Here is a 13,067-nt window from a genome sequence, read left to right as displayed (position 1 = left end):
TGGGCTTTTCAGGGGCCAAGGCCAGCTCTCTAATCCCGCTGTTCAGAAGCCGCAGTAGCCGCAGCCGCCTCCGTTTAAAATCGTATCCCGACTCGCTCTGCGGCCCGATGCAAGATGCTTCCTTAGCGCCCAGTGGATTTCAAGTCATTGAAGCAACTAAAGTCGCCATCTTAATTAAGGGCAAGGCCGAGAGGCCTAAATAAATATTACTGTCCATTTTCTCGTTACCTCTGTGTTTGTCTCCAGCGCTTGGTAAACTGGTGCGAAGCATTACCCAAAATTTCCGCCCGTAGTAAGCATGGCGGTGGAACCTCCGCCCTGATTGGCTTATTGCATTATCTTGGGCGCTCGCTGATCGAGTAGTGGCTTCCTTAGAGGGGTGTGGTGTTTTGGGCTGGCACCTAGCGGCGTTTTGGGTTAGCTCGCCTTCGTCTTACAGCACAACCCGAGGTCTGCAACCAAGTCTGGGAGATTTGAAAAGCAAGGCCAAGCTCCTCGCTGTTTTCTGATTCTGCTCGGAAGGAAGCTTTGGGGGAGGTGAGGAAGTGAAGGACATGCGCCTAGTGACCCATTATCCTCCGCCTCTGGGTTGTCGCGGGCTTCCGCCTTACGCTGCAATGTGGAATCGTTCTCTCATCACTGCTGGCCGCTGCCTGGTTTGTTACTAGAAGTAGAAACTGATGCACTGAGAGGTGGGGGAGAGGAAAGGTTTTTCCTCTACTTATTCCCCAGAGGGCCCAAAGACCTTGCAGATTTTCTAGTTTCTAGACACGTGTGCTTGAGTGTTCAGTAGAGGAGGTCTGAAATACGGGGCTGCTGAGTGGCAGTCCGCAGAATTTTAACAGTTTTTTAAGTATATCCAAAACTGACTTTTGACCACCATCCAACACCGGCTGCTTGGGATTTGGGAGCGTCTCTCGCCATCCTGTGTTTCCAACATGTACTTCCGCTGTGGGCTAAATCTGCTATACAAGGATTTATCTAGACTTACCGGAAGGACCACCCAGACCACCTGGGGTTCTCTCTCCAGAAGCCTGGTGCTCAGTCCGCAGAGGAGAATTCCAGGTGAAAACTGAAAGTCTCTGTTCTCTGAACATCGCTTCCCCCTGTTCTTTGCAGCCAGAATACTCGTACTCCATACCTACACACACACACACACCCGCCCAAGTTTTTCCCCTAAGCTTGTAAAACGACCAGAAAAAGAAAACTGCATTGATAGGATAATCTTGTATGTTGGTGCTACTAATGGTGTGTGCCATCCAGTCGATTACAACACATGTGACACTATAGGGCAGAGTTCCTAGGGAGCTCTGGTAACATAGTGGCTAAGACACTTGCCTGCTAACCAGGCGGCTGGCGGTTCAAACCCACCAGACACTCCTCGGAAGGAAGGTTGGGCAATCCTACTTCAGTAGTGATACTGCCTCGGAAACCCAAGGAGGGCTCGCTATGAGTCGGGGCCGACTCGAGGGCACATAACAACAAGTCTTTTACTGCAGCAGATTTCCAGGTCTTTTCTGCTGCAGAGCTGCTGGTGGGTGGTTCCTTTCAGTTAGTAGCTGAGCACTCTAACCATTGTGCCACCAGGGCTCCTTAATGCTGCTAATGAAACCCACAGCCCCGGACTCTATAGGACAGGTTATAACTCCCCCTTAGGGTTTCCAAGGCTGTAATCTTTAGGGAAGTTGACTGCCTCATCTTTCTCCTGGTGAGCGGCTTGTGGGTTTGAACCACCCACCTTTAAGTTAGCAGCCTAGTGTTTTAACTCCTGATGCTGACACCAGAGCTTCTGATGCTGCTAATAAGAAAACTAAAATATTCTTTCACATTTGAGAATACTTGTAATAGTGTTTTCTACTGGCTATTTGATACTAGACTCAAACTAAAGGTAAATACTGAAAAAAAAAAAAACCTCACTGCAATCGACTACATTCCGACTCATAGCGACCCCCATTGGGTCTCCCAGGCAGTAAATCTAGGGAAGTAGATTGACCAGGCTTCCTTCCGCAGAGTGGCTGGTGGGTTTGAACCACCAGCCTTTTGGTTAGCAGTCAAATGCCTTAGGAACTATTGGGTAAATACTATCAAAATTCTGTAATTCCTAAAATCGCATTTCATTTGGAGGAAAAATGTGCAATATTAGGAATTGGACTTTTTAGGATTTTAGATCAAAGTAAAAGCCAGGTGATCCAAAAATGTTAATCTCCTAACACAAAGCAAAGTTTACATTAAGAAAATCACTTGCATTTGCAGGTAAGTATTATAGTAGATAAATTAGATTACATAATCTAATTTATAAATTTCATTCACTGACCTGAAGTACCTAAGAGGTTTAGATCTTGAGAGTCTTTATGTTTATGCAATTTAGATTTTTTAATCTTGCCTTTTTTTTTTTTCCCAAAGATTTCAGTAACTTTGTTGCCCGGACCAACACATGTGGGGAATTGCGTTCTTCTCATTTAGGCCAAGAAGTCACCCTGTGTGGATGGATTCAGTACCGCCGGTAAATTGAGGCAGATTAAGATTGAATGTGTTTATAGAGATATTAAATTAATAGTTGGAATTCTTCCAGAAAATTTTGGATTTTATCTTTTTTCAGTAAGAGAGAAGATCTTATATTGCAATCAGTTGTTACTAAAATAATATTCCTAAAATAATTATCTTTGGGTTTTATGATGTCAGATGTTTCCAAATTTAATATTTTTTTAGTAAAGACCCAAACCAATAAAGGCTGAAAATGAAAAAAAAAAAACTGCCTTTTTATTAATAAGCCATATGGATGCATTAGTATGCTGTATAGACAGCAAATAAAAAATTGAAAATGAAACCTTGATCTGTTTTTTCATTACTAAGCTACTTAAATAACAATTGTATAAATGTAGCTAGTGAAACTATATAGACGTTTAAAAAAATGAGAAATTTGTTTTGCCTGTTTAAACTTTAGGCTTAAAGATTTTATCCTAAAATTTTCGTTTTCTTCATTAATTAGGCAAAATACATTCCTGGTCCTGAGAGATTTCCACGGACTTGTTCAAGTTGTCATTCCCCAAGATGAGGTAATAGAAGGTTTCCTACTATTATCTGAACTCTTTGGTGCTGTGGCTAGAGTCAGCTAATGTGTTTGATAAGTATGTTTGATGTTTTAAATTAAAAAGTTTATCCTTAATGAAAATTATCATAGGCAGCATTGAGACAAATGATAAATCAAGAAAGGAACATAAAGATGGTTGCACAATTTGAAAAATGTAATCAGAGTCACTTAATTGAACACGTAGAAACTTGAATTTGTGTTTGTTTTTTGTGCATATTCACAGCAACAACAAAATTTTTTTTTTCCAAAAAAGGCAAATGACAAACTGTGGGGGAAAGGAATGTAACTCATATCACAGACAATGAACTTATTTCTGTAATATCAAGAAAAAAGTCCAATGACCCAGTAGAAATATGAAGTAGGATATAAACATAAAATTTACGGAAAAGAAAATCTAAATGGCTTGTAGACCTATGAAATATGCCCAGTCTGACTTATAAGTAGAGAAATGTGAATTAAAATTACATGGAGTTACTAGTTAAACATTAGATTGACAAAATGCTGTATTTGGGAAAGCAAGTGCCTGTATATTCCTGGGGATTATAAATTGGCACTAACTATGCAGGGCAGTAGGAGCTCTGGTGGCGTAGTGCCTAAGGCATTTGACTGCTAACCAGAAGGTTGGTGGTTCAAACCCACCAGCCACTCCTTGGAAGGAAGGTTGGGCAATCTACTTCTGTAGTGATACCGCCTCAGAAACCCAAGGAGGGGTCGCTATGAGTGGGTCCAACTCAATGGCAAATAACAACAACAACAACATGAAGGGCAGTTGGCAATATCAAAATTATAAATGCATCTATCCTTTGGCCCATTAATTCTACTTGTTTTAAATCATAATTATCTTACAAATGCAAAATGACTTTATACAGGGTTATTAGTTACAAGATTGTTTGAAATAGGGGGAAAAAAATAAAAGGAAATAACCAAATGTTTTCCATTAAGAAACTAAATTAAAGATGTATATCCTTGCAGTGGGACACTGCTCAGCCACAGAAAAAGAAAGAAGCAGCTCTTTATGTGCTAATGTGGAAAAAAGACCAATGCTGTTAAATGAAGAAAGCAGGATACAGAGGAACATATAGAATACAGTCATCTGTGTGAAAAGGAATATAATGTCCCTGTGTGTCTGTGTGTGTGTGTGTGTTTGCTTATATATGTTATAAAATATCCCTGGAAGGATACATAGGTATCTGGTAATACTGGCTGCCTCTAGGGAGCTGAACTGAGGAGCTGGAGATGGACCTTTCACTGTGTATCTTTTTGTATCCTTTGAATTTTGAACTATATAAAGGCATTATTTGCTCAAAAAATAATTGCAATTAAAATTAGATAAAATAAAGAACTCCCATCATTGGAGCAATAGAGAAAGAAGGAGAGTCAAGAATAGGAGGAGAAAATGGAATTTATGGATTATTGACTCCGTGAACAACTATCTCCTTTGCTATAAGACCAGAACTGGATGGTGCTTGGCTACCGTTACATTTGAAACAAAGATTCTATAGAAGAATCCTGATCAAAAGGGAGTAAATGCAGAAAAGAATTTCAAATTCCTATGGACTCCATACTTTCTGGAGCCATCAAGGCTGAATGAATCCCCAAAACTATCACCATGAGATAATCTTTAAACCTTAAACCAACACATCCTCAGAGTCGTCTTAAAACCAAACAATGGTTTAGCTTAACTAGTAAAAAATGTCTGTCTTGAGCATTATACTCTTTTAAAAACTACGTATCTGGAATCAAATTGACAACAGCAACTCAAAAAGAGTCTCTTTAACAAGTGGTGCTGGCAAAACTGGATATTTATTTGCAGAAAAATGAAACAAGTTCCGTATTTTACACCATATACAAAAACTAACTCAGGGTGCATCAAAGACCTAAATGTAAAACCCAAAATATAAAGTTCATCAAAGATCAAATAGGGCCAAACTTAGGGGTCCTGAGTTATGGCATAAATAGACTGTCATACATAACTAAAATTGTACAAACATCAGAAGATAAACTAGATTACTAGAACCTGCTAAAAATTAAATTTCTATGCACATCTGAAGACTTCTTCAAAAGAGTGAAAAGAAAACCTACAGATTGGGAAAAAAATGTTTGGCAACAACATGTCTGACAAAGGACTTATCACTCGAATTTATAGAAAACATCAGTACCTCAACATCAAAACAATCCAGGTCAAAAATAGGCAAAGGGCATGAACACTCACTTCACCAAAGAAGATATTCAGGCAGCCAACAAACACAGAAGAAATGCTTGTGACCATTAGCCATTGTTGTTGTTGTTGTTATGTGCCATCGAGTCAGACCCAACTCATAGCGACCCCTTCTTGGGTTTCCAAGGCAGTATCACTACAGAAGTAGATTGCCCCATCTTCCTTCCAGGGAGTGGCTGGTGGGTTTGAACCGCCAGCCTTCTGGTTAGCAGTCAAGTGCCTTAGCCACTATGCTACCAGAGCTCCCCATTAGCCATTAGAGAGATGCAAATCAGAACAACAGTGAGATAGCATCTCACCCCAGCAATAATAGCAAAGTTCAACAAGACAGAAAATAACAAATGCTAAATGCTAGTGAGGGTGTGGAAAGATTGGGACACTCATACACTGTTGGTGGAACTGTAAAATGATACAACCACTGTGGAAAATGGTATGGCACTTCCATAAAGAGTTGGAAATAGAAATACCATTTGATCCAGCAATCCCACAACTAAGTATATACCCTAAAAGAACTGAGTGCTGGTACATGAACAGATACATGCACACTCATGTGCATCACAGCACTATTTAATAACAAAGAGATGGAAACAACCTAGCTGTCCATCAGTGGATGAATGGATAACCAGACTATGGTACATGCACACAGTGGAATACTATGCAACACTAAAGAATAATGAAAAATCCACAAAACACTTCATAACATGGGTGAACTAGGAGAACATTATGCTGCATGAAATAAGTCAGTCACAGAAGGACAAATATTGTATGAGTCCACTGTTATAAAAAGGAAAGGTTTACACATAGAAGGAAACTTACTTTGTTGGTTACCAGGGAAGGGAGAGAAAATTACTAGATAGGTAAGAGACAAGTATTGATTTGGGTGAAGGGAAAAGCAATATACCAAAAACTTGTGACAATAACACTAAGGAAAAGGAAGACATGGAAAGGTACACAAGAGGTAGAAGTACAGATAACAAAAGTAAGTACTGTTATATATACAGTACTACATTATCAATAATAATAAACATTAATCTACTGGTGGGTACATAGGTGGACAACAAAATGATCAGATATCGGTAGGCAAAAGGGAATGAATATACCCATGACCATATATAAGTTTGGCATGATATTTCTCCATAATTTGTATGTGTTATAAGAATGTCCAGATATATAATGGAGCTAACAGGAGGCAAATTTATGATAACTTCTTGGCGACAGTCAGACACCATGAGAAAGAGAGTTGCTGAGCCTATGGGCTTAGGACCATGGTCACAAGAAGACATCAAGCTCAATTGGCATAACATATATATAAATATTGTTCTACATCCTGCTCCCATGAGTAGTAACTGGGGCCTAAAATGTTTGCAAGCAGTCATCTAAGATGGAACAATTAGTCTGTCCTATTCCAGAGCAAAAAAGAATGAAGAAAATCAAAGATGCATGGAAACAATTAGTCCTAGGGACGAGTACATGGGATCCTCAGTTTACCAAATTCTGTAATAAAGTCATCAAGGGCAACCCCAGTACTTATGTCAGTGAAACTACAACATATTAAAGTTTTTCTAAACTATAGATTACAGTAACTACTGATTCTTTTTAAGTTCATTTGTTTCTTGGAACTTATTTCCTCCTGTTATTTTGTAGTCAGCTGCATCTGTGAAGAAGATTTTATGTGAAGCCCCTGTGGAATCTGTGGTGCAAGTGTCTGGGACAGTTGTTTCCCGACCTCCAGGACAAGATAATCCAGTTAGTAGTTTAGAAATTGTCTGCAAATTTTACCTATGTGCATTTGCGATGTCTGTGTACACATTCAAGGAGTGCTGATAGCAGAGTGGTTAAGCTCTTGGCTGCTAACCCAAAGGTCAGCAGTTCAAATCCACCAGCAGCCCCATAGGAGAAGGATGTGGTAGTGTGCTTCTGTAAAGGTTACAGGCTTGGAACCCTATGGGGCAGTTCTACCCTGTCCTGTGGGATCACTGTGAGTCGCTGTCAACTTGACAGCAACAGATTGGGATTTTTTTGGTGTGTGTATACAAATTCAGGTAACATAGACTGAACCCTTACTAGGCACCAGAGCTCTGTAAGTTCTACAGGTAAACCTATAGGTTTCAAAATCTCACTACAAACACACACCTGCAAATATGAATGTTCACACATGTAAATATGCATGGTAAGGCATTTATTGATAAGCACATCAGCCACAAACATGCATAAGAATATCAAAATCATGGGGACATGTTTATGCTTTAGACATTAATCCACTATAAGCACACTTACATGTGGGATGTTGATGGGCATTGCGTACATGTCCTGATGAGTAATTTCTCTTTTTTTTAATATCTACCCCCCCCACCTCTCTCTGTCTCTCATTCTCTCAGAAAATGCCAACAGGTGAGATTGAAATCAAAGTTAAAACAGCTGAGCTTCTGAATTCCTGCAAGAAGCTGCCCTTTGAAATCAAGGACTTTGTGAAGGTGCCATCCTATTATTAATAGAGTATTTACAAAATGTTGATGCTACCAGTAAAGTGTTTTCAGAATTTTTGGAAAAGTTTACTACAGAGTTGAACATTTTACTAGTTTTTGCAATTCCTAAACACCCAGACTGTTTTCAGACAAGTTATAATGTTTTTCTGTCCTTAAAACTCAGAGTGATATTATTCAAGTTTTTTTTTTTTTTTTTTGCTATTGTTTGACATTTTGAAAAGAAATTTATACTACTTTGGAAATAGCTTAGGGGCCCTTACACCACTGTTAGACTTCTAACAATGATAAAATATGTGCTTGGAACAAATCTTGTTTTCCCAAGCTTGTCAGTATGACTACTATAATTTAGGCTGTTCTTTGCCAAATATTATGAGGTTGATGAAACTAGACAGCACTGGGTAAGTACACCCAGATAAATTTTCAGCTTTGTCACAATGATAGACTTGTATATGCCTGGGAGCTCTGGTGGTGCAGTGGTTAAAACATTGACCTGCTAATCAAAAAATGTGGTTCAAACCCACCACCCACTCTGTGGGAGAAAGATGAGGCAGTCTGCTACTGTAAAGACTTATGGCCTTGGAAAACCTATAGGGCACTGTCCTTTACGATCACTATGAGTTGGAATTGACTTGATGGCAGTGGGTATATGCCTAATTTTTAAACTTATCTATAAAGGGATTTTTATAGTAATTGCATAGCCACTTGTCTTACATTTAAACCAAACTCACTGCCATTGAGTGGATTGATTCCAACTCATAGTGACCCTCATTGAGTTTCCGAGGTGGTAAATCTTTATGGTAGTAGATTGCCCCATCTTCCTTCCATAGAGCCCCTGGTGGGTTTTAACTGCCAACCGTCTGGTTAGCAGTCAAATGCCTTAGGCATTACACCCACCAGAGCTCCTTTGTCTTATATTTAAGTTCCCAATATTTAATCCTTTAATTAGAAAAAGCAATATTGGTTGGTCTTGTGAAAAATAAAAAGTAAATATACCATTTTCCCCAGATTAGGTTTCAGAAAGAGATGATAGAGAACTAGTCAAAGAAATAACCAATTCTAGGAGAAAAGACTTACTTTTTTGAGTTCTCAATACAGACCTGGATCCAGGGATTTATAGCCTTGAAAGTAAACAAAACTTCTCATCATATTCCTTACAGTTGTTCTACTAGTGCAACTGAGACAAATCCACCTGCTGTCCCCTTGCATTTCTTACACATGGAATTACTGTCCTATTTATGTGATAAGATTGTAGCTATATTTTTTTCTGGCATATCTTTTAAAAAAGATATTCAAAATCCTTAAATTTATTTTTTTTTAAGACTCAACTACAGGCTTAAGTGGATGCAAAATGATAGAAAAAAGAGGAAAATTTCAGTAAGTGCAGGGTGATATTAATAATAATGCACAGTAAAAAAATATCTGCACTAGTAACAAACTCAGAAGTTGTAGGAATGGTGATATTTACACAAATGGAAACAGCAAACAGAGGGCTACTTGACAGTGGTGTAAGCTGAAGGTAGAGCTAGTTTTTGAAAATTCAGATTCTGTATCTAAATATCTTTTCAATATTCAGTAAAAATATTTTAAGCATAAAAATCTTTAAATTTGTTCAGAAAACAGAGGCTGTTCGTTTGCAGTATCGCTACCTAGATTTGCGGAGTTTCCAAATGCAGTATAACCTGAGACTGAGGTCCCAGATGGTCATGAAAATGCGAGAATACCTCTGTAATCTGCATGGTAAGGGAATGCTTGAATGTTCTTTTCCATTTTAGAGCATCTCTTCGTTGTTATACAGCACTTGTATTGCATCCTTTCCTTAGCATCTTTGGATCAATGTTGCCAGAGGCCTGGAGTTCCCTCAATATATAAGGCATTTTATGAGGAATGATTCATTTCCAGGGTATTTTGTCCTAGAACATAATGTAGTAACTAGTACCCAGGTTATAAATACATCCTTTTAAAGGTGATACATTATGCCTATTACATTACGTGATAGAGTTATTTCTTACCGCTTTTAAACATAGGATAGCTTTTTGGTTGTTTTCTCTGACTTTCCTTAATTCTTTATCATGCCTGTATGTCATTTGTTGGCAGCTCAGAAATACAAAGATTAAACTAAACACATTGATAAGTCCTATTTTTCTTCTGCTATATATATATTTTTTTTATTGTTGTTTTTGCTATACTAGCAGAACATTTAGAAAAGCAGAACAGTGCAGCAGACAAGATCTCATTGAATATTTAAAATTAATTCATGTCATAAGTATCAGTCTTACAAACAGAATAGTCTTTTCTGAATCTTTAGCTTGCTTAGACTTTTAGAAATTAGCACTAATAGGCTTGCTAATGTCTTTCAGTGAAAATTCCTAATTAATGAGTAGCCTCAGATTTGTTGGATTTAGATATCATTATTTGACAGATTTCAAATTCTTATCTCTAAATTCTGATGTTTTTCTCTTTTTAGGGTTTGTAGATGTAGAAACGCCAACATTGTTTAAGAAGACTCCAGGGGTATGCATGTTCTTTAAATCAGTCCACTAATAATGTGCTGTTAGCTATGAAACTGCACCATTTTGCTTTATTATTTACTTGACCTACTTTTATTTTATTGCTTCAGGATGTTTATATTAGCTAGCTTTACTTAAGAGTTGAGAAAATTACGTAAATTAATATTTTGAGTCAGAATTCTTTTATTCTACATGAGTTTTTTTAAGAAAAGTTTATAGGTGCAATCATTAATGAATTGGGTCCTTAAAATATTAAGAACTAACAGTTTTAAACATTGATATTCAATCTATATATCAAATCTATAGATTTATAAAACTATAGTTTAATTTAGAAAAGCAAGAGTTACTTGAATATGAAATAATACACAAAATATTTTTATTTAGTAACATAATTGGGAATTCATTTCAACAACCATACATTTAATACCTACTATTAATAGCTAAGGAGCTCTGGTGGGGTAGTGCCTAAGGCATTTGACTGCTAACCAGAAGGTTGACAGTTTAAACCCACCAGCCACTCCCAGAAGAAAGAAGGGGAAATCTGCTTTCATAAAGATTTGTTGTTATTGTTGTTGTATGCTGTCGAGTTGGCCCCGACTCATAGTGACCCCTCCTTGGGTTTCCGAGGCAGTATCACTACAGAAGTAGGATTGCCCAACCTTCGATTTACCACCTCAGAAATACAGTGGGGGTCACTATGAGTCAGAATCAACTTGATGGCAATGAATGTGGTTTGAGTATTTTATATGCAAGCCAGTATAAAAGACGAGTAAGATATGATCTCTCTCATTATGAGGACAGCTTTGCTCTTTAATTTCTGTAATGAGCTGAAGTATTAACTTCTACCAATAAAATATACTTTGTGTTTGTTTTTGACAATGTCTCTCCTTTCTCTCTCCCTCTCATTAAAAGGGTGCAAAAGAGTTTGTGGTACCATCAAGAGAACCTGGAAAGTTTTACTCTCTCCCTCAGAGTCCTCAGCAGTTTAAGCAGCTTCTGATGGTTGGTGGTTTTGATAGGTAAGCTTTCTTTATGCTAGCAGTTCTCAGAAAGGGAGGAAAATGAACAGGAAAAGGGAAACACAAACTTACCTAATCTCTTGAGAGAATAGACATTTTATGAGAGCCTCAGAGAATACATGTAAAATACCCTGAAAATTTGTAGTCATCATTTCGTAAATATTTATTGAGTGGCCAGGTGTGCACAGCTCCATACTAGTAAATACGGCAGGAGATTTTTTTAAAAAAAGAGTAGTTCTTACTCTCATGGAGTGAATGATTCTATTAAGGCAGAATAGAATAAAAAGCAGAATTGATATAAAGCAAAATATAAGTGCACTGAGAGTTGCAAGCTAGATATTCAGAGATTGGAGATTATATCATTTGGAGAAATATGGCAGAAAGTTTATGAGACCTGGAACAGAGCTGCATTTCATCAGGTGAAGATGAGAATTGGAAGAGTATAACACAGGAAAGCTATGTGTTTGTGTGTTCAGGAGAAATGAGTAATTGGGGAGAAGTGTGTCTCTCTAGAATCATGACTCAATTAATGCTATTTTTCAATTGTAGATATTTTCAGGTTGCCCGATGCTTTCGAGATGAAGGTTCAAGACCAGACAGACAGCCTGAGTTTACTCAGGTAATAAGTTTTATTAATTTGTCGATTATTGATCAGGTTTGTTACAACCATATGTACTTTGTTTCTCATTACATTTTATACATCAGATATTTAACCAAAGTTACCTGCAGTTGACATACTAATTACTTGAGTTTGCATCCATTTCATGTGTTCTTTTTATAAGGAATATAGTTATCAGCCAAGGAGTGTCACAGATTCCTACAATGGGTTAATATTCCTGATGTGATAAAGTTCTTGAAACAAATCTCTTGTACATTAAAAATGATAATTCTATGTATTGTTATTTAATCTGCTTATCTAATTTGTGTACTTACCAATAAAAACTATTATTGTTTAGTTTCCGTGTGATCGAGTATTAATCAGTGTGGTGAAGTATAAAAATTACACACTTTGGAGTGGATAGATTTGAGATCACTATTGACTAAACATAATACACAGGCAAGTTACTTAGCCTGTCTGAACATTAGGTCATGAGGTTGTTGTGAGATATAAACAATGTGATGTATGAAAAGTATTAGCATGGTGTCTGACATAAAACAGATATACAGTAATACTTATTCTCCCCACCCATGTATTAAGTATTATGTGTAGGATCCTATGGTTACTCAAAAACAGAGAAGTAACTGTAAATATTGTGGCTATTCAAGTTAGTTTCTGTATGTTATTTTGGTTTCAGATTGACATAGAGATGTCTTTTGTAGACCAGACCGGGATCCAGAGTCTCATTGAGGGTTTGCTTCAGTATTCCTGGCCCAGGGACAAAGATCCTGTGATTGTTCCTTTTCCTTCTGTGACTTTTGCTGAGGCGTTGTCCACTTACGGGACTGATAAGCCTGACACTCGTTTCGAAATGAAGGTGATTCTCTTCACTTTTCCAGACTGTGCAGTCTCTTAAACCACTTTGAAATTTACAACCTGTTGCACACTGTGCAAAAACGGCAAGGAGCCCACATGTTCTGACCTCCTCTAATCCCACAAGAGGAAGACAGGATTACCAGCAGTAACCCAAGGCCTATTACTGCAAGGCCAGACATGCTGCCTCCCTCTAGCCCTTTCTCCAACCGTTCCTCCCAAAGCACCCACCACCTCTCTCCTGGGTTCGATAATTCACTGCAGTGGCCACACAC

The 13,067-nt window shown here is 37.9% G+C and overlaps 1 protein-coding gene across 1 annotated transcript in view; it reads left to right on the top strand.

The window, feature by feature from the left end:
* Positions 1-938: 938 nt before the first annotated feature.
* DARS2 (aspartyl-tRNA synthetase 2, mitochondrial) overlaps positions 939-13,067 on the top strand; it is a 36,978-nt gene continuing 24,849 nt past the window's right edge. Inside the window, exons 1-10 of the mRNA XM_007947105.2 lie at positions 939-1,065; positions 2,404-2,503; positions 2,990-3,056; positions 6,954-7,055; positions 7,688-7,783; positions 9,409-9,532; positions 10,260-10,306; positions 11,215-11,321; positions 11,871-11,940; positions 12,617-12,796. Coding sequence (XP_007945296.1) covers positions 939-1,065; positions 2,404-2,503; positions 2,990-3,056; positions 6,954-7,055; positions 7,688-7,783; positions 9,409-9,532; positions 10,260-10,306; positions 11,215-11,321; positions 11,871-11,940; positions 12,617-12,796 — 1,020 coding nt within the window. The remainder of the gene's footprint in view (positions 1,066-2,403; positions 2,504-2,989; positions 3,057-6,953; positions 7,056-7,687; positions 7,784-9,408; positions 9,533-10,259; positions 10,307-11,214; positions 11,322-11,870; positions 11,941-12,616; positions 12,797-13,067) is intronic.

The sequence above is a fragment of the Orycteropus afer genome, unplaced genomic scaffold, assembly GCF_000298275.1.
Source record: "Orycteropus afer afer isolate SDZICR_OR568_19922 unplaced genomic scaffold, OryAfe1.0 scaffold00175, whole genome shotgun sequence".
Lineage (NCBI taxonomy): Eukaryota > Metazoa > Chordata > Mammalia > Tubulidentata > Orycteropodidae > Orycteropus > Orycteropus afer.
This window is presented reverse-complemented; position numbering and strand designations above follow the sequence as displayed.